The sequence below is a fragment of the Chelmon rostratus genome, chromosome 18 (assembly GCF_017976325.1).
Source record: "Chelmon rostratus isolate fCheRos1 chromosome 18, fCheRos1.pri, whole genome shotgun sequence".
Classification (NCBI taxonomy): domain Eukaryota; kingdom Metazoa; phylum Chordata; class Actinopteri; order Chaetodontiformes; family Chaetodontidae; genus Chelmon; species Chelmon rostratus.
The window spans coordinates 20,624,995-20,645,417 of record NC_055675.1 but is presented as its reverse complement, the minus strand read 5'-3'; the positions used below and the strand labels follow the sequence as shown (position 1 = coordinate 20,645,417).

The window sequence follows — 20,423 nt, the reverse complement described above, 5'->3', positions numbered from 1 at the left end:
GAGTAATGGCTACCAGCACTGCACAGTCATAGTCATAATGGCTTTGGTATTTTAGGTTGAGCTACTATCTTACTGGCCGACAAATCTGCTAAGAGCTAACTTACATCATCCTGAGCATTGTGTGTACAGACGTGCACACTGTGGTTTGTCAGCTGCATGAAGTCTGCAAATCGCCTAAACTTTAGCTGTCGTGGCTGCAGAAAATGGAGAATAAATTGAGCCAGTATTTAGACCAATCTGCATCATTGCCAAGTACATTTAAAGAGCAGGAATTTGGCTCAGAGCAAAATTAATTTTGGCAGAACCCTGCACAGAGACAGAGACTGTCTATCAGTTTATTCCCAGAATCCACTGATGTGCTTTCACAACTTGAAACACAAATCATGTCAGCAAGGAGAAATGAAATCAACAATGTGTTCAGCTTACTTTTCTCTTCTTGTTAAAAGAAAAAGTCAGTTTGATAAGAGCAAGACAGCATTAAAGCCTAATTATTCATGCATCTACTAAACAGCATTGCTACATTTCTAGTGCTTATTGGAAAACATTGATGTTCATTTATATTTACACATACATCTTTCTTTAGCCTTGTGAATCTCCAGTATTGTGATCACATGTGATGTTATTTCAAAAATATGTATTTCGCACTGAAAAATTTGAACCTGAACCTGCATTTATTTTTTGTTTGGCCACTAGGGGGCAAAGGAATGCCACAACAATCTGAGAGTACTATACTGCTGACATGTAATGCAATTGTTGTGGCCAACTTGTCAGCAAACATATGCCTATTTACACATCCAGCAGGACAACATAATCATCCCACTGCAGTCGTCGCCCTGGTTTGGTCTCCACCAACTCTTTTTATTTTTGATTTGTTGAATAATTATTTTGTCTATAAGATGTAAGAAAAGTCTTCAAAATGTGTCTTCAAAATATAGTTTTTAATGTGCACTTATTTCCTTATGATTCCTTATTGTTATTATTATTTATATAGGTACTGTGTATGTATGTATACATGTGTGCTTTTATTTTTATTTTTTGTACATTGTCGTTTACGTGATCGAAATAAAGTTATACTACTACTACTGCTACTAGTTTTGTCCAGCCATGAGCCCAGAACCTACAGGTATTCAGTTTACAATTATATTAAATTCACATTTAACTTAAACAGTGAACTTTTAGAGCCAGCCTCAAGTGGCCATTTGAGGAACTGCAGTTTTTCTGTATTGGCCTCACTCACTCAGCTCACTCAGAGCTGCTCTGAGTGAGCTGGTCTGCTCTCTGTGAGGTGGTCTGCTCTCTGTGAGGAGGTCTGCTCTCTGTGGGGTGGTCTCAGCTCTTTGTGGGGTGGTCTCAGCTCTTTGTGAGGTGGTCTCAGCTCTTTGTGAGGTGGTCTGCTCTCTGTGAGGTGGTCTGCTCTCTGTCGGGTGGTCTCAGCTCTCTGTGAGGAGGTCTGCTCTCTGTGAGGTGGTCTGCTCTCTGTGAGGTGGTCTCAGCTCTCTGTTGGGTGGTCTCAGCTCTCTGTTGGGTGGTCCAGCTCTCTGTTGGGTGGTCCAGCTCTCTGTTGGGTGGTCCAGCTCTCTGTGAGGTGGTCTGCTCTCTGTGAGGTGGTCTGCTCTCTGTGAGGTGGTCTGCTCTCTGTGAGGAGGTCTCAGCTCTCTGTGAGGTGGTCTGCTCTGTGAGGAGGTCTCAGCTCTCTGTGAGCTGGTCTGCTCTCTGTGAGGAGGTCTGTTCTCTGTCGGGTGGTCTCAGCTCTCTGTGAGCTGGTCTGCTCTCTGTGAGGAGGTCTGCTCTATGTGGGGTGGTCTGCTCTCTGTGGGGTGGTCTCAGCTCTCTGTGAGCTGGTCCGCTCTCTGTGAGGAGGTCTGCTCTATGTGGGGTGGTCTGCTCTCTGTTGGGTGGTCTCAGCTCTTTGTGAGGAGGTCTGCTCTCTGTGGGGTGGTCTTAGCTCTCTGTGAGCTGGTCTGCTTCTCTGTGAGGAGGTCTGCTCTATGTGGGGTGGTCTGCTCTCTGTGAGGAGGTCTGCTCTCTGTTGGGTGGTCTCAGCTCTCTGTGAGGAGGTCTGCTCTCTGTGGGGTGGTCTCAGCTCTCTGTGAGGTGGTCTGCTCTCTGTGAGGAGGTCTGCTCTCTGTGGGGTGGTCTCAGCTCTCTGTGAGGAGGTCTGCTCTCTGTGGGGTGGTCTCAGCTCTGTCCCTGTCCACCGCTGAACATAGCTGACAGATTTGAAGAACGATCAGATTAAGGGCAAAGTCAGAGAAATTGATGGACAATTAGCTGAGGATCAAAGCCGTCCTCTATCCTCAAAGTGGATTGCTCTCATTAGCGGTCTAACCAGGAAGGAAAATGAGACTGGTTGATCAAAGTCACTTTATGAAAGTAAACCTGGGGGCCTCTGTGGAGTTCCTGTCCATCTCACATACTCCAAGTCATGCATAAATACACAAACACCCCACAGACATACAAATTAGGTTTTTAACATCCTCTGTATTCAGTCAGGTGAATGAACAGTCACCGCCTGAATCTTTAATCTAGTATTTCAAAAGTTGAATTTGTCTTTTAAATAAAACTGCTCACTGGGAAAAGCTGCACATGTAGAAATAATTTCTGTAACCTTTGATTTATTCCATTTCTGTGCCTCCACTAACTGTAATTTCACATTTTTTCTTCTTTTTTGTAGCTTCCCAGGTAACAACAGTGTTGATGAGAGGTGATACAGTATAATCTGCTGTTTGAATTCAAAAGAAAATCATCATTACATTTTATATATACTCTATGTAATAATAACAGAGCAGATCACAGCAGCAGTAGAACTGCTGACAGCAGAAACAAAGTAGAATTGAAATGAAAAAAGTGAACTCGTGCTCTGCATGATAACTGTGCAGCTCAGGTTGAACATGAGGTTGAAGTTCACAGTGAGATTTACCATGTCAAATCTTAATTTTGTCTGACTGCTTTTTTTTTTTGACTTGTTGGACTTCTTTTCATCAATTTTCACCTGTTTTCCCAGATCTCAGATATTAACTTGAGATCAGTGTAATCACTAAACAACAAAAATAAGGCCCATTTTGTATAAAAAGATCTGTTTAGTGAGTAAAAAAGTGGAGTTTCCAGTTTTGGGATGGGAGGTCAGTGATTGTGTATAAAGCTGATATTTCAGCGTCATCTGTAGTGTTAGGCCAGTCCTGTTTTTTCCAATTAATCTAATTCAGGTTAGACAGTTTTACAAATATATTGGCTGACTTATTATAAGTACAAACAGTTAGCGACTCTAAAGCCTGTCACTGAATTTAGAGCCACATTTCCATGGTAACAGTCAGTGGAACCAAATGACAAAAAAGAGGAAAACATGGCTCATAATTTGTGTGTGGTTTGTTAAAAACATTGAGTTTTCTGTAAGAAGGGGAAGAGCAGAAGTGAGGACATCGTCAGACCAATGAAGCTATCCTGATCCTGACTGATGCATTAGTTGAAGTGCTGGTCTCTGCCATGCTAGGAAACAGCATGGCAGCTCCACTGCACATCTGCACTGCACTGACAGTCTATTCTGCTGCGAGGTTTTTGTATTCTTACACTCTTTAAACGTCCTTGTAACTGTTGAATTCTTCTGCAAGGAAAATATTTTCTGCTGAAGTGAAGGTTTGAACTGTCAGCCATGTTTTTTTTATTTGTGTTAATTTACCCAGAATGCATGGCAAATTAGCCCTAAAATACAGAATTCAAACGTACCTTGCCTTGAATTGAGACACGACCCACCTCCAGTGATTCTGGGAGCAGTGGCAGAGGAGAACCGTGGATAGCTTAGTGAGGGGAAAGTGTAGAAGGACTGTGAGGCGCCGGGTTAAAGGTGAAGCTCTTTTGTCAGCTTTCTGCAGCAGCAAGTCTCACTAAGTGGGCGGACACTGTAAATCTTGTGGTTTGGTCTTTTGGGGAACTCTGCTGTCTCATCAGATGGGACAGAATTGACCTCCTCTCTGTAACTGTCACCGCTTAATGAAACCATTTAACAAAAAAGAAAATAATCACCTGACCAGATGGACTTGCTCGGGTTGCTGATGCTGAGATAAACTTCAAGAAAACAAAGAGACGCTGTACTTTTTCTGTATGTGTGTGTGTGTGTGTGTGTGAAACAGGCAGACCTGTGTGCTTCCACCTCCTTGGGCAGTCAAGATGTCAAGATTTGAGCCCAGTGAACTCCGGCTTGGATGAGATTGGATCGATTTTCTGTCGGTTGAATCAGTGGATTGTCAGCCGACCGCCTTCAAAGAGACGGTCAGGGCAAAAAATAAAACACTGCAAGAGGACGCTTCTACAAGACAGAGGCAAAAAATGAAAGAGGAAAAAATCAATTCCTGGGCGCTGTTGTCTGCTCTGGGCTAATGGGTGGGGAAGGTGGTGTGTGGTCATGTTGTATGTAAGCCTGCAGCACATTGTGGCCCTACTCTGTTCAGTGGAGGACCAGCTGGAGTTATTAGTACGCAGCACTTCAAGGAGACTCATGCCAGGAGTGTTATACGACTGCTGTGTGCAACAAGCCTGTATGAGAAAGGCCAAAGGGCCAAAAACTGTTTGTCATCAATACAAGCACTGAGAAAAAGACGTATTTTTGTAACATAACATAAAAATAAATTGCGTCTTGATTAATTTGTTCGTGATTTCCTCTCGTAGGAGGCCACTGAATCATCGTCTTAACCTTTATCGATACTGTCACGCAACGGCAGTTAAACAAAAACAGGATCTACACTCCAGCATTCTCTTGTTTCGCTTTTAAATTAGCTTTATGACGTATGTATACTAATTGTTCTTGTCTAAAATAACGCTCTCTTCCACAAGCCCTCCTAGCTGGTATCAATTAGTTGATCAACGGAAAATGAATCAGCAGCAACACTGATAGTGAAATGTTATTGATCGAGCAAAAATTCCTTCACTGTTTTGGTTGTTGGTGGGACAAATCAGACCTTGTAAAAGACATATCTCATTATTTAAACAAGTAAATTCATAATCTGAAAATATATTTGCAGAAGAATTGATAACAAAAGTTTTTTGTTTTGTGTGCCACTGCTAACATGAGGTAAAACTAGATAAACAGGAGACTGAACAACAGTGGAGCTCATTGTTGCTCAGCCCTTTTTGCCCTCCTTCATCTCAACTTTGAATTTCAGCTGCGCGTGACGTTTGTTTTGTGTCTTTCCTCTGGCCACTTTTTCGTATTGATCCAGACATGCTCAGATCAAAGGAAGCTGTCATATCTGATAAGCCATCTGTGATACACAACCGCTATGTCTAATCGACAGCTACAGCCGCCGGCAGCTGAAATCAACCAGTTAGAAAAGCCGAGACGCAGCTTGAAATTCTTAAATTCTATCTGTTGTGATGATTTTATGTTGCGTTCAAGGATTCAGCACAAAGCTTTAATCAGAGGCCTCTGTGTGGGTTAATGCTGAACGTTAATGCCTGTTAATGGCATTGATCTCATGGAGGGCTGCACCTTTTAAGCAACTTCTAATCACAAAGTTGGAGGATTAAGTCAAAGTTCAGAGAGAAAAGAGGACTGGAGTTGCAGCTGCAACATTTCAAGTAAATCAACATGTGGATGGTAGTTTTAAAAAGAGAAGCTCTTATATTTGAATTCCAAAGCTGAAGTGTGTAATAGATAATATTGGCTGTATCATGACGAATAATCACTGCTTTCTTGAGCAAGAGAAACATAAATGAAGGAAAATGTTTGTTGGGTCGGGTAAGGCAGTAAACTCAAATCAGTGAAATCAGATCACGCTTCACATATGTGGAAAATATGTTATTTGACAGGTTCCATCATAGCAGGAATGAAAACGAATTCTCTGAAACGCTGAATTTCTGAGCTCCCATGTGTGACCGTTGACGTGGATGCAGGACAGCAAAACTGGTCCTGCAGTTCTTTCCAGCAGAGTCTCTGTGAAGTTGTGGTCGGGGGTTGGCGCAGGTTGAGCTTCTGTGCATTTAGATGGTAACACGGTGCCGACTAACTGACAGCACTGTTGTAGAGGGAAGGCTGAAGCTTCTCAATCATGCTTTGGGCTTTCTTTTCCACTCTGGTGACAAATCAATCTTTGTCCTTGATCAGTAAATTACTGCCCTTCACACTCCCAGCCGAGCAGAGCTTCATTATGTACTCTTTGTCAGCGTCTCCCTCACTCTGTCTACTTTCACTGCCTCACTCTCTGTCGCCTGTTCTTTCTCTCTTTTTGTCCGTCTCATCCTGTCAGATTTTTTCTTTCCTCTGCCTTTTGCTTTTTTTTAAGGCTCTTTTGCTCTTTTCTTTCGTAATCTTCTTCCTTCCATTTACCTTGACATCTCTCATGTTCTCTATATTTTCTGACCCTGTCTTATCCCTTTCAATCTTGCAGCCTTCTCACTCTCTTTTCTTTATGTCCTCTTCTACTGAAAATCGCTATGTAGGTACAAATGTGACGATAATAAAGCCATACTTCCTGGAAAAGGTATTGACTTAAAACTCTGAAGTAACTTCATCAGAATTACAAATGGCGGTAAAGCGGTGAGTCACAGAGGGTTGAAAGCTAATTAGCAGCATTTATCAGCTATGAAAGAGTTCTGGCAATTAGCACTTTGATATGCAAGTTTTTTCAAAGCAGCACAAAGCAACTCCCAGAGCTGAAGAGGTCAAATCATCTGCATCCAATCTGCTGGAGTGTCAGTCCAAAAAAGGATGGAAAATGTCCAAAATGTATTTATTGTGTGAAGGAGAACAGTCTGATACTCATCGCTGACTGTTGATCAAATTGGACTTTAACAAAATGTGATTGCATTTTAAACACCAATTTAGAAAATCATCTTTTGTTGCAGCCCTATTTGTGTTTTTTCTGATATTCCTGAGCCTCATCATTCAAATCTCATTGAATCACGTCCAGAGTCCTTAAGAAGTACAGCAGACTAGCTGAGTTTCCGTGTAAACTCTGAATAATTTTTGTCCAGTAATACCTGTTCAGCAGCAAAACACACAGTTAGAGACAAGCTGGAACATTTAGTAGCTACTGAGCCAGGTATTTCTCTCAGGGGTTGATGGAGACCAAAGCAGAGCTAAAAAGAGAGTGAATAATATGCTTATGTTCGTTAGGTGGACACAAACACTAACATCGCTGCAATGGGACGATAATGTTGCTCTTTGTCTGTATGATCTGGAAATAGGCAGTGATAATATGTTGGTGCAGTTTGTTCTGCTGCCCCCAAGTGGCCAAAAAGAGTAAGGAACTAGTTGCTTGAACAGTTAAAACCATGTATTCATTTTCCAGCAGTGGGTGAATTTGCTTAGTTTTCTGCGTTATATCATCACAAGTTGAATATCTTTTGGTTTTTGACTGTTGGACAAAACAAGACATTTGAAGACATCGCCTTCAGAGCCTGGAAATAGTGATGAGCATTTATTCCAATGGACGGGACGAAGAAATTGTTTGAATGAAAATAGTTTCAGTCCTTTTTTGAACAATTATGTAGTTACTTTGCAGTTGGAATCCTTGTTATGAAGTGTTTTTGTCAACTACTACTTCCAATCTGTCTTCATTCTTGCCTTTTCTTCCGCTTGAGAAGCTTTCAGCCCCACCGTCTGTCTGACTCTCCCTCCTTCAGCTGCAGACTGCCTTCTTGCCTGTGACCCAGTCAGAACAGTAACGAGCTCCAGGTCCAATCAAATGGACGATTAAATCCCATTCAGGGAGCAGCTTTATAATCTCAGTGCAGCTGATGTTATCTGGGTCATGGTGCTTCAGGCTCCCTTGCTGCATACAGATCCCGGAGTTGTCTCCTTACCACAGTACAGGTCCTCATCCCCCTCAGTGCAAAAGGCCTTTCACATTTCCAAATCCCTCCAGTGGTGATCAGCGGGGTTCTGCAGGTTCGAATAGGTTGTTTTGAGACACCATTTTCAAACATGAAGTTTGAAAATGTTCAAACCGTGAAATGTTCAGTGGCTGATTTCTACACTGTCACAAAACTGTTGGATCTTTTCTCATTTTGACCACAGCAAGGCTGCAACTAACAGCTACTTTGATAACCGACCAATCTTTTGATTATCACTTTGATCAATCAAGATAATCATCAATGAAATAAGATTTTCAGCATCATATTCCAAAAACAGAATAATAGCCACTATAATAAAAAAAAATGAAATTAAATGAATGCACATTGGGGATGAAGCTGTGCGCTGAGAATACTGTTGCATTATACCTCAGCGTCTCTTATTAGCGTTAGCTCAAAATGCCGTCTCCAGCAGATTTGTGTCCATTTTGATGGACAAACATACAACCACAGGTTAATTTAAAAATGAGCACAACAGACAGAAATACCTTCCATCTGTTTTCTCCCTGTTGTGATGGATTAAAGCTTCATCAGGGGTGTTAGCTTCGTCAAGCATTAGCTTTGAAATAGCTGTATCAGGGACTGGACACATTGCTCCATCACACAACAGAGAGAAAAAAGTGCATTTCTGTGCATTAAGTTTGTTTTTAAAGTAGAACCTGTAAGCATTTGTTTCTCTGCTGTATCGTTGGTCTCTGCCTCTGCCAATATTCAAATACTTACCCCAGAAACAAAGAAGACGTCGTCATTTCATAGGAGACGTTGTCTCAGCTTGTGCCGTGTATCATAATATAGACCCAACTAATTGAAGATGAAATTACCAACTATTTTCTGAATTAGATTTAATTGATTAGTTGTTGCAGCCCTAAGCAACAGTAATGAGAGTTTGAGTAATGACAATTAAACACAACATTGTTATAGCATCAGTGTATCAAGTTTTAATGGATCATTTGTTAGAAAAAAAGTTGACTCTCCCTTTGTAATGTGTGTAATATTTACAGCCAAGGTCATGCTTGGAAAATGGTAAAAGACTAAAATGCTAAAACCCAAATTGGATGCTCAAAACAACAGCTATGAACATGTTGCACCTCACGAACGCAGATAACTGTGTTCATTTCTGACCAACTGGTTCTCAGGGTAGCTAATTATCACCTTTTGAGGGCACAGTTGAAGGACACCAGCCTCTGTGTTACAGGTGTAACCTCCTGCAGATATTTAGAGACTCTCTCCAGTATCCTGTTGCTAACCTTAAAAGCCAGAACTCGTCATCAGGCTCACCTGGAAAAGTTGACAACAAAATAACCTTCCTCTCCACCTCAGCTTCACCTGAACCGTCACGCCCCACCTGTAGCTGAGGTCAGTCATTGGAGAGATGTAGAGGATAAAGCCCATTCTGACTTTGCGTTTTGGCCTGGAAGTGAAAAGCTGTCCTGTAACTGGCATGGAGGGGGAGACGGTAGTTTATCAGGATTATTAAAAAGCAGCAGCAGCAAATCCTGTCACTGTCAGCCTGCGGCCCATCAGATCCCTGAGGAGTGCTAACGAGCCAGCAGACAGCTCAATCAGCCTGTCCTGCTGTTTCCATCCTCTCACTTAGAAAAGGAGTCTGCTCTGGATACATGCAGATGGGCCCTCTATCACGCCATCTAATGTTCTTATCTTCAAATCTTCCTGTTATTTTCAGCGCGTTCTGCTTGTCTTCTGTTCTTCTGGTTCAGCTCTGTCGTTGTTTGCCTGTCACTCCTCTTGGAATATAAACACGTGAAAACTCCTTCATACATGCAGCCTGCTTAGCTCTACACATTTTTTCTTAAACGTTAAACACTGCAAATACATTTAGATATTGAAACTCAAATAGTTGAAGCAGTCTAGAGCAGTACTTTTTTGTTACTGAGTGCCAAAAGTTGGTATTGAATGCTTGGTAAAACTTTCCAGTGTTGCCATTTTTGCACTTTATTTCAATTAGATTTAATTCAGTTACCGTATTCGCCAGCAGCAGATCAATTAAATGCATCGCAGAGCACATACACTCATCTCAATAAATCTCATAGGACAAAGTAACATCCTGAATAATAACCCCAACCAGGTCAGCTGTTAGCTTTTCTGTTGCAGGGATATAACAATTTAAACTGTTATGCGAGTGTTTTTTACTAAAATGAAGTGTGGGGGTCGGTCTGGCTCTGCAAGACTGGACTCAAGGATGTACTGATTAGATTTTGGTGGTCAAAGTTCACTGGGACCTCATAAAAGTGAAGAATTCACATGCTAGTTGTGACAAATGATGAAGTGATGACATTTTACGGCCAAAAGGTAAAACTTCATCTTCACTGTGACATCACGATGTTCTGCAGAAACACTTTTCTGGCCGTTATTCAACACCACAACTCAGGAGCAGACGGCAGATTGTGACCATATTTCACATTTGGTCAGATGCTGAATTGGTGACATCAATCTCGGCGTCCACCTTGAAGCTGCGCTGATTGTAAAGATCTTCTGTGCTGATGGGTTGAAGATGTGTGTGAAGTGGTACAGTTTGTAGCTTCTTTGCAGCAGCGGCCATATTTGAAGCATTGTAGTCCACCACAGGCTGATTGGCTCTGCTGATACTGAGCTTCAGGTGATTGTCGTTGCACCGTGTGATGAAGCTCTCTATCAGTCCTCTGGACAAATGGTCTCTAAGTGAAGACAGCATGTTTCACACATGTCAGTATAGTGAGAACTTCCATTTCACCAAAAAATACATTTAATACCTTTTTATTAAAGCCAAGTCTTCTCTACATATATGAGTCTGGACAAACACTGTACTAGCTTTATCACATGTCAGCTTTCCAGAAAAATAGAGATTTTATGACACTTGCCATATCTGTCTGTGTGATGTGATTGTTGTGTTTTATAGGGGTCACATGACATGACCACAAAACTTACACTTAAGCCTCTAAAGGTCAAAAAAGGGAAACTTTTCTCCAAACAAATTACTGTTGTTAGTTATATTATTGTGCTGAATGAACGTTTGCTGTTTGTGTGTTGTTTCTGCTTTGTCTTCTCACCATAATTTTTTATCATTTCATATTTGTTGGTTATTTTTCCAGCAGAAACATGGGCGGTTGTATAGCATTGCCTCATGATGATTTATTTAGATTTAGTTAGATAGAAATATTCGCTCATTCGATATCTGGTGGGTTGTAAAAGAGGGATATTCCTCAGGGGATTTTATAGCGATCCCACTGTGGGGAACCCAACCACCCACTGATAGAGAGGCAATTCAATAAAATGTGGCACCTCTAACATCTCTTTTTTCAAGAAGCAATCTGAGATGCGGTGATTTTTGCTCTGCTCCTGCTTGATGAAGCTGTCAGTCTGCATTGTGTTTCTTTTTTCCTTCATGCCACGAACATTGATTTCCAGTGACATGGAAATGAAACAGAACAGAGAGGAATAAATACAGTAGATAGTATATGACTTGTCAAGAGCTCGTCTGAACCCTATTTTCCAGCCATTGATTTCAAATTGTTTTCGTTGGACATTCAGACAGGCCTGCGACGCGGACTCTCTCATGCTCACTTTTTAAGGCAAACTTTAAGTAGTCAGAACGGATCTGACTGATCAAATCTGATAAAGAAACTACAAAAACTTTTTATTTGATTTGTCCTGTGTGGAAGACAACGGATGCCTTTCCACTTTGCTGTTTGATAAGATGTTTCGTCAGATCGGCACATTGTGCAAAACGTTACTGTCCAGTATTTCTAATCAATGCTGGATTGATCCAAGTCTTTTAATAAAATCTTTTATTATTTCAAACAAGCAAACAGGTCCGTGTGAATGTAGAAGACAGGTTAACTTATTGGTCCCTAATTTTAAATGAGGCGTTGGACTTCATCAAATGCTCTAAGTTAAATGAAAAAATAGAATGATATTACGTTTTGGCTCTATTTGACTGCACTGCAGTATGTACAGCTGTCTTCACTGATGTCTGAGCTCGGTGATGTCGGCCAGCAGCTCCACTCATTGTGGAGATTTTTATCTGAAGTGGCCGTTTCTGTCAGCCCCCCCAGTGGACGAGTAGTTGTAGTTTGTGTGTGTTCCTCACAGATGCTCCATCACAGCTCTAGATTTTCATTCCAGTTATCGATTTTCGCTCCATTGAATCTCGCTCCATGGCTTCATAAATTCTTTGTCCATGTGAGTGCTTGACAGGTTGGAGGTGAAAGTAAGAATATCTTCGGCTTTTTCTCACCAACCTAACCTGCATTCAGCACCTTGTCCTCCTGAGTGCTGTTATATGTTGTCAGATCAAACTGATAGGACCACACTGGTTAGAGAAGCCATGATTTTCAGAACAGATCACATATAAAAGTAAATAATGATCACACTCGCTTGAGTGTAAACTGTGGCTGCTGGTAGTTTGTGCAGGATTCTGCATCATTGCACCTGATATTACTCTGCATGAAAAGAAATAAGCATAATTAAAAAACATAATGCCTGATTAGTTGTGTTGTTTGTCCGTTCAGAGTGAGTCGAACCAGAGCAGATTGATGCGGAGAAGCAACAAACAATTTTAGGATAAAAGGAGCTCGCCATGTTTGAGACTGTAGTAAAAGGTGTTGAAAAGCTTTTGTCGGACGGCCTTTTCTGCTGTGTTCATGCTGTTTTTTGAAGCACAATGTCTGCTTGCAGTTATGAACCCTGCTAAAGTGCTCTGTGCCTCCTCATATTTGTTAAGATGCCCTCCTGTTTCGCCTTAAATTACAGTGTTTGTCCAGCTCAGCGGTTGTAAATGATGTGTGTCCTTGAATGAGCAAGCGCTTGATTGAGGTGTTTATTGTCGAGGCTTTGCAGTGTCGTTTCTCATGTTTTCCAAAATGACAGGATGCAGAATTGGTTGTACACCAGTCTAAAAACACACATCATGTAAATATCATGTAAATGTCACTCTGCACTATAACCTAGCCAGTATATCAGCTGATATGTAACAACAATATTTTGATCACAACCTTTTTAATAAACACGATAAAGGGAATGTATCAAACGTGTTTTTTTTTTATGCATTAGTAGGGTGGCAACTAACAATTTAAAAAAATGTTCTCTGAAATGCCAAAAACTAGTGAAAAATGCCCCGGAAATGTTTCCACACTCCTCGGTCACTTCTTTAATTTTCCTGTTTTATCTGACCAACAGACCAAAACCCAAAGATAATTAATTTAGAATAATATAAAATGGAGAAAAGCAGAAAATCACACCTGAAAATGTTCAGCATAAGCGAACAAAATACCTCAACAATTAATTAAGATTGATGGCGAGTAATTGTTCCAGCTCTAGTATTTAAAAAAAAAAGAAAAAAAAGAAAAAAGAATATATTGGCCTCAAAATCCAGTACTTGTCGGCGGTGTTGATGTCAAACAATAATCAGATTAGATCTTCAATAACTGTTTAACAACAACATTAAATGACCAGCTGCTGATTTTCTCTGGTTTATATCAAACTGAGTGTCTAATTGGACAGAACAAGACATTTGAAGTCAGCTTCTTGGGGTGTGGCAAAGTGTGATTTGTTATAGACTAAATATTGAATTAAAGAAACAACAACTGATAGATGAGTAATTGAATCATGTCACGAGTAGCAGCCCTTTGGAAATGATTTATACTGGCTCGAATCTCATTGCTGTTTAGACCTGGAAGTATGTAGAGAGTATGTGTAGAGAGTTTCTGATTTAAAACTAGAAAATCTGCATAATAATTAATGGTAAAGCCTCTAAATGGGATATGCACTGTGTCGTCAGTTAAACTGAAACCATGTTTGAAATAAATCAGGACGTTCTCAGTGCAGTAAATCCTTCACGAAAAGCTTCACTTCCCACATTTGCATCTTCCTTTCATCTCATGTCTTGGTCATCCAGCGACACTCACAGGGTGGTTAGAAATCATCCAGAATCTGCGCCTGGATAGAGCCCAGATAATCATCTTTTTAACGATGATTTGCACGTCACACTGCAGTCTACCCTCCCCGTGCTCACTCAGATGAAATATGGCCTTTCCATCTTGTTGACACTTGCTGTAGCAGACAGTGTGAGTATCTGAGGCCTCTGTGTCGAGCTACCTGGCACCGTCTCTTAATGGCAGATCTGTGTACATATATACAGCACAGTGCCGTAGCTCAGTTCAGCTCAAACACAAATCTAACACATTTTAATAAATGAGCTAACAAAAGACAACAGCATAAGACTGCATAAAACACTGCAGTGAAATAGACCCGTGCTTTGAATCATAACCAGTTGAGAAACCTACAAAGAAGATAAACAGTAACTCGCTTTTCAGTGATATGTATTGTATGTTAGTATTACTTATATTTATATGGTTAGCAAATTACAGACTGGGCCTTTGAATCAAAGTGATATTCAAATATGGATAGAAGCAAATATGGATTTCATTTCTCATCCTTGCCATTGACTGTAGACACTGTACACACACTGTAAAAGATAAAGTTAGCATGAATAAAGTTTAATCTATGTTTTTAATTCCTATGTGAGCTGACAAGACAAGCTGCAACAAGCTCTAGTTAATCACTTCCATTAGCCACTTTACATTCATTTGGTCCATTGTTGATATTAGAAATATTTGTTTGAGCTTTAGTGATTGTGGACAGCTGATGTTTGGGATGTTGCATGCACTGTTACACTTTTTAGTCATGAATGGCTGTTTTGTCAGCAAGAAAATTCTGTCTCCGGTAATCTGTTGGCGTGTCTGGAGAAACAGTTTACTAGAAGGCAAAATTGGACAATTGAATTGTGAGGTATCAAGAAAATGGTGTTCCAGCTCTCTAGAGCAAAGTGCAAAGTGACCCAATCCTGATGGGGTCTAAGTGGTGTGTGCGTGCGTGTCTGTGGCTGTGTGTGTGTGTGGGTTTGGGGGGGGGGGGGGTTAAGGGGTGTTGTTGTCACATTCTGTCAGCTCTGTGAAATCGCAACCCTGGAGGAATACCTGACAGCCATCTGGCGGTTGTTTTCCTCTGTGACATCTCACACACACAAAGGTGCACACGCTGAAACTTTCACATGCACAAAAACCAGGCGCGCACACACTTTTACGAAGACACACCGGGGTTTAGCCTGGAAGGAATCCAGCAGCCTCTGTTCATTTGAATAATTAACATTTGGTTTGCAGTGTTTTGTGTATTGTATGCCTTCAGCTTGGCTTACTGTGTGCTCTGAAAGCAGTCACACCTTGTGCTTCTTATTTTTGTGCTGTCATCTGCTGTTAAATAGCATGTGCATGTATTCGCAGCATGTCGCAACATCATTTATCAGTCCATCAGCCCTGAAGGATTACTCCAGCGTTGCTTTGTTTGAGTGATGATACACCTTTTCTGCTGGTTTCTTTTGCCGCCGTCTCTCCCTTGGATTGCATCGATCATAAATGCTAGGCAGTCATATAGTTTAAATCACTTCTTTGATGTCTCCATCTTGGCTGTAGTGTTTCCCACAAGAAGAGAAGTAATAGGTGTTGGTTGACCCCAGGACGTGGTGAGAAGCTCTGACATACCCAGCATTTGAGAGTTCACAGCTGCCATTGCGGAGGCTGCTCCTTGAAGATGTGGCCAGGAGGTTGGAATGGCAGCAAGCCAACACCAAAGATGAAGGAAGCTGTCAAGATTGACTTTGGTTACCCCAGGGGACTGGGTTGTGTGCCAAAGTAGACAATGAATGTAAAGGATTTCACATTGAAGTGCTTTTGCCAAGACATCTTCCCAGGACATCCTGTAGAACTGCTTATGTGAAGAAAGTATAGTCATCAAATGGCATTAAAATAAAGGTTGTAATTCCAGTCCAGATGCAAATTGACTGCAAGACTGCAAAAACAGAAAGTTTTACTTTCATAAATCTGTATGTTTTGATCGCATTGAATGATCTGCCACCAAAGGACCAACAAGGACCACTAAAAACTGAGCGATCAGTGGTCTGCCGACACGGGCCAGATGATGAGCGAATCTTTTGCTAGCTTGGCACTGTGTTTCCAGGCAGAATTTTCAGTTTTACATCATGTTTCCCTGCCATTTCCTCTGATTACTATGCAAGAAATCATGACTTTTGATGATTCAATTCATAACCTAGCAAGTAATTTCTGCTGGGTTTGACTTTGACATCCAGCATTCATGTTTTTTTTCCCCCAAAGCCTGGATCATAACCAATTTCAGGGGAGTGCTTCGAGACTGAATAACTTCCACCTTCACTACCTTCATCTTTTGGAGAGGGTGACAGAGGGCCATAATCACCCCAAACATTTCTGCTCTCACTGTCAGTGTAAATTTGTTCAATCAGTTCGAGGCCAGAAGGTCTTCAGCATCCGGTGGAAGCTAAAATTCAGGTGTGTGAGGGGCTCGGGAAGCCCATGCAAGAGGACATACTGCTGGCCTGAAGGCACTTTTGACAAACCTTCACATTTATCAAGAAGGAGGTCTATCAGTTTTTGGTGGCCAACTTCTGGCCTGATTTTTCTGTGTCCTCTGTGGAAGAGGCAGAGTCAGGGGAAACCTTGCCCATATCTGCCAGAGGACATTTAGGTAGTCAGTGTGTGGATGGACACCCTGCAATGGTTGGGAAGCCTCTTCACTGCTGCATAAAGGTCAGGATAGTGCCCATCACCCAGCGGCCGGTGTATCTGTTTGCAGTGCAGCCAAACATACTGATGTCTTAGAAGAAGCCACTCAATAATTGGCTTTTTTCCATCTCGCCTTGAGCAACTGCAATCTGATTTTGCGGCGTGGGTAGTTTTCCTCCCTCTCTGGGACTTTGGTAATTTGGAGGGCCAAGGTCGTTGGTACAAGCCTGTTGGATGTTGTACAGTCAGATTCAGAACCGTGTCCAAATCACTTTCAGTCATATGACGTCTGAGCTGGATGAATCCTGCTTCATTTCATATCAACAATGACTTGTTTTAATAGTTGTGAAAGACTTTTGCAGGTTTGCAGAGGCAATAATTAAAGTGTATTTCTGTACATACATTAAAATGTATGTAAAATTCAAGCTTTCGTCCAGATATTTCCTTCTTCTGAGTAAAAATAGTTTTCATTAATGTTTCAATAATCAACTTTTATTGCTTTTATTTTATTTTATTTTTTTTGCTTTTATTGCACCCTGAATTTCTGTGTAACTTGTGTCTGTATAGATTGATAATATGTTCATTTTTACGTAACATTGCGCTTTTATTGACAGTTTCTTCTTGTAATTAGGTATATCTCAGTCCATATATATGTAGAATATTTTTATTAAACTTGTTAATGTTTCTCATCTGTTTGTATCGTTCATATTTTACTTTTTGTCCTCACAGTGAGCCAGCAGGAAACGTGATGACAGTTTGAAGTGGCAGTGGTTTTTCATTGCTCTGTTGTTTCTCCTGCTAAAATCAAAAGTAAAATGAAAATGTACAGGTTGCCTTTTACATAAAAGTCCTTTACTTGACACTCTCAATGTAAGTCGTCCGTTGTTCAGCAGTGAAGTGTCGATATGGATTATGCAGCCCTAATGTTGATTTTACTCTCCAGGCACAGGAGAGTTCAGGGCTCGAGAGGTTTCCCGTGGACCAGTATCAAAACTCGTGCCACCTGTTCTGGATCCTGGAGGAGCTTCTGCAGAGGTCAGAGGTACCGTGCAGGGTGGAGGTGGGGTCTGAGCAGATGGGCCTCCTGAGGCACTTGGAACAGCGCGTCTTTCTATTGTCAGATGAGTTTCCCTTGTTTTCCATCTGCATGTGGAGGATAGGAGGTCTCCTCACTTCCTCGGACAGATAAGATCCCCTAAGTGCAAGAAACAGGCAGGCCACGTTCACAGATTTACTGTCAGCGGCCTCATGTGACCATGAGGCAGCCCGCTAAAAAGGAATACACATGCTGCATCACAATGACAAAGGCCCATAGTCTTCCTAGTTAATAAATAAGTCTGGTGTTATACTGTGTTTTTCTTATTGTCATGTCCCTCGAAAAGACCAAAATCAACACTGAATGTGTCAAATATCAAGTACTGTGTGCATCACAGCCTGATACATCTTCTCCCTCTGAGCCATAGAGCTTCATTGTTGTCCAAAACTATTAAAAACACACGAGTGAGCCCCACTGGTTCTTCATCACCATGAACACAGTCCCACACACTCACCCTCCTGCTGCCACAAATGCTCACTAGAGCACCGAACATTTGACCAGCTGAGTCTTTTTTTAAATTAAACTATGTATTTATAAGCTTTTAATAAAAAAAAGAAAGAAAATTGCCAGCTTTGGCCTTAAATAATTAAAAGTCAGGGATTGTTCTGTACAGCAGTAGTTCAGATACTGAGCGTTTAAACCTTGTGGACAGTGACTGCTGGCCAGTGTTGGCACACACTCGTCATATAAATTATCCACATATGTTTTGCGTCATGTCTAGAGAACTCAGGCTGGGAAAAGTCACACATACTGAAACTGAGAATTTGAAGGGATTCTGTCAAAATCAAGACTTTTCCCCTTTTTTACTCTCAAAAAATGATTGTTGATGTAGAGATAGGAGGTAAATATCAGTACAGAAGAAAACATAACCAGGAGGCAATCCAGGTACTCCAAATATAAGAAAATATAAACTTTAATGAAGTTTTTAATCTTGTTACAGTCTTAGTTAAATTTATGTTTTCAGTAGCTGCAATTTAAGAAAACACTGTCAGTAAAAAATGTGGGGAATGTTTGTACTTTAGGCCTGTTTTGTCCTATTTTTTCATCCTATTAAGTAGTTTGAAATACATAACTGTACAACTGATTGGAAAACAGTAAATCCAGATCCATTTTCTAATAGTTGTTTACTTATTCATTCTGACATTAAATGAATCTGTTATAGAGTAATAAAAGTTTGGTTGTTTTAACATTTAAAATGTTTAGTTTTATTGTAAAAAATCCAGCGTGTTTCTGCAGTGCTGCTGATAAGTGAGGAATGGTGCTGAAACTCACTGAAAGCCCCAAAATTACTAATAATTCTTGTTAAGTACCAATAGTTTGCTTTGTGTAATGGATCAGTGAGGAGTGCTTACAAAGGTTTGTTTTATTCATGTCAGTAATAACTAAAGTTTTTCACATTATTCTTCACTATGGATATTAGAGGCATTGGTGTTGAGTAAATGGGAGATACTGTTTTGTATTTCCTGCAGGGGTTCAGCGCAGGTCTTAAAATACTACAGAAGTGTGACAAAAAGGATCTGGATCATTTCCAGCTTCTTAACTGCGGGGGAAAAGTGTTGCTTTGAAAAGCTGCAGTCCTCCTCTGGACTCTCTCCACCAATCAGAGGCTGTAGAGGTAGCATGGATGTAGCATAAAGGGAAAAAATGGTTACTCACTGCAGCTCATCGAGCGTATGGCTGTGAACGCACGGTAGTAATTAAAGTTGAATCAGATGAGCTTATCAACCTTTTTATCACCTCCTCCTTCTCTCTGGATTTTGGCGTCAGACGACACTGTTTCATCCCCAGTGGAACTACGCCCTGGCTTGTGCTAATGCTAATGGATTCTACATCTGATTCCTGTTGCCCTGACCTGGTTAGCCTTTCATCATACGCTGGTCTGTGCCTCGCCCTCTCTTCGTGAAACCCCTCCATCTCCAGCGATGTTCTCCTCCCTGCTGCTTATTTGCTGTCTGCAATAATGGCCTAGCCCTGAGCGCAGCTAAATAAGTTTCCTGGTACGTCACGAATTACCAAAGGCTCAGGGGCCCCGGCTGCAGCGATAGACATCACTCCTATTGTGTCTTCTTTGGGTTTCTTCCCGTCTCTGTCTGTGATCTCCTCATCTTTCATATCCTGTTGAGAGCAAAGCAGGGATAGGCCACGCTTTAAAAAAAATTAAAATGGACTGCTCATACGTGCACTGTTGGTCAATGTGCCTCTGTGGTGAAGTGAATCTGTCTCATCATGTGGAGGATTGACAGGCGCCGACATGGCTGTGTCATCAGCGGAGAACCCCAGAGAGTCCCAACACGTTCGTATAAGCGGTTTCATCAGTGGAGATTAACACTTTGATAATGAAAAAAACTGGAGGTTTCTAAAACCCTGTCTGCTAATATGTGAATAACAGGAGAAGGTTTTACTGCTGAAAGGAATCTGTCGCTCTGCAGATATTCTGTTTTCTTAAGACCCAAAAAGCAGCAATCAGTATTTTCCACTCAGGAGTGTAGTCTGTGTATACAAAGCCTGATATACAGCAGCTTTCTCCTCTGTGCCACCGAGGACAGCACAATTAATAGTATTAAGATCATGATCTCAATTCATTCGTGCTCGCAATCGCAGGGAGATCCATCGTATCAAACCAAACACTCCTAATATCTCCCCGAGCTGGATCAAGAAATGCAGAGTGTACATTACTCTACGTGACAAAGTGTCCACAGGAGGAGGGGGCAGGACGTCCATGTGAATGCCTCTAATAAGTGCAGGCTGCTGTTTAGAACCATCAGTCTGGAGCACTTGAGCTACGCAAGCACATATAATACATTTGTAGTGCAACTGAACTGTCACTAAAAGTTCTGTATGATGGGGAGACCAAGGCCACTTAAACATCCAGATGTTAGCAAAAAGTTATC

General features: G+C 41.2%; 1 protein-coding gene across 1 annotated transcript in view; it reads left to right on the top strand.

The window, feature by feature from the left end:
* The window catches only part of mei4 (meiosis-specific, MEI4 homolog (S. cerevisiae)), a 53,077-nt gene extending 35,452 nt beyond the window's left edge, over nucleotides 1–17,625 (top strand). The window contains exon 5 of the mRNA XM_041959366.1: nucleotides 17,380–17,625. Within this exon, the coding sequence (XP_041815300.1) occupies nucleotides 17,380–17,625 (246 nt within the window). The remainder of the gene's footprint in view (nucleotides 1–17,379) is intronic.
* The last annotated feature ends 2,798 nt before the right edge of the window (nucleotides 17,626–20,423 follow it).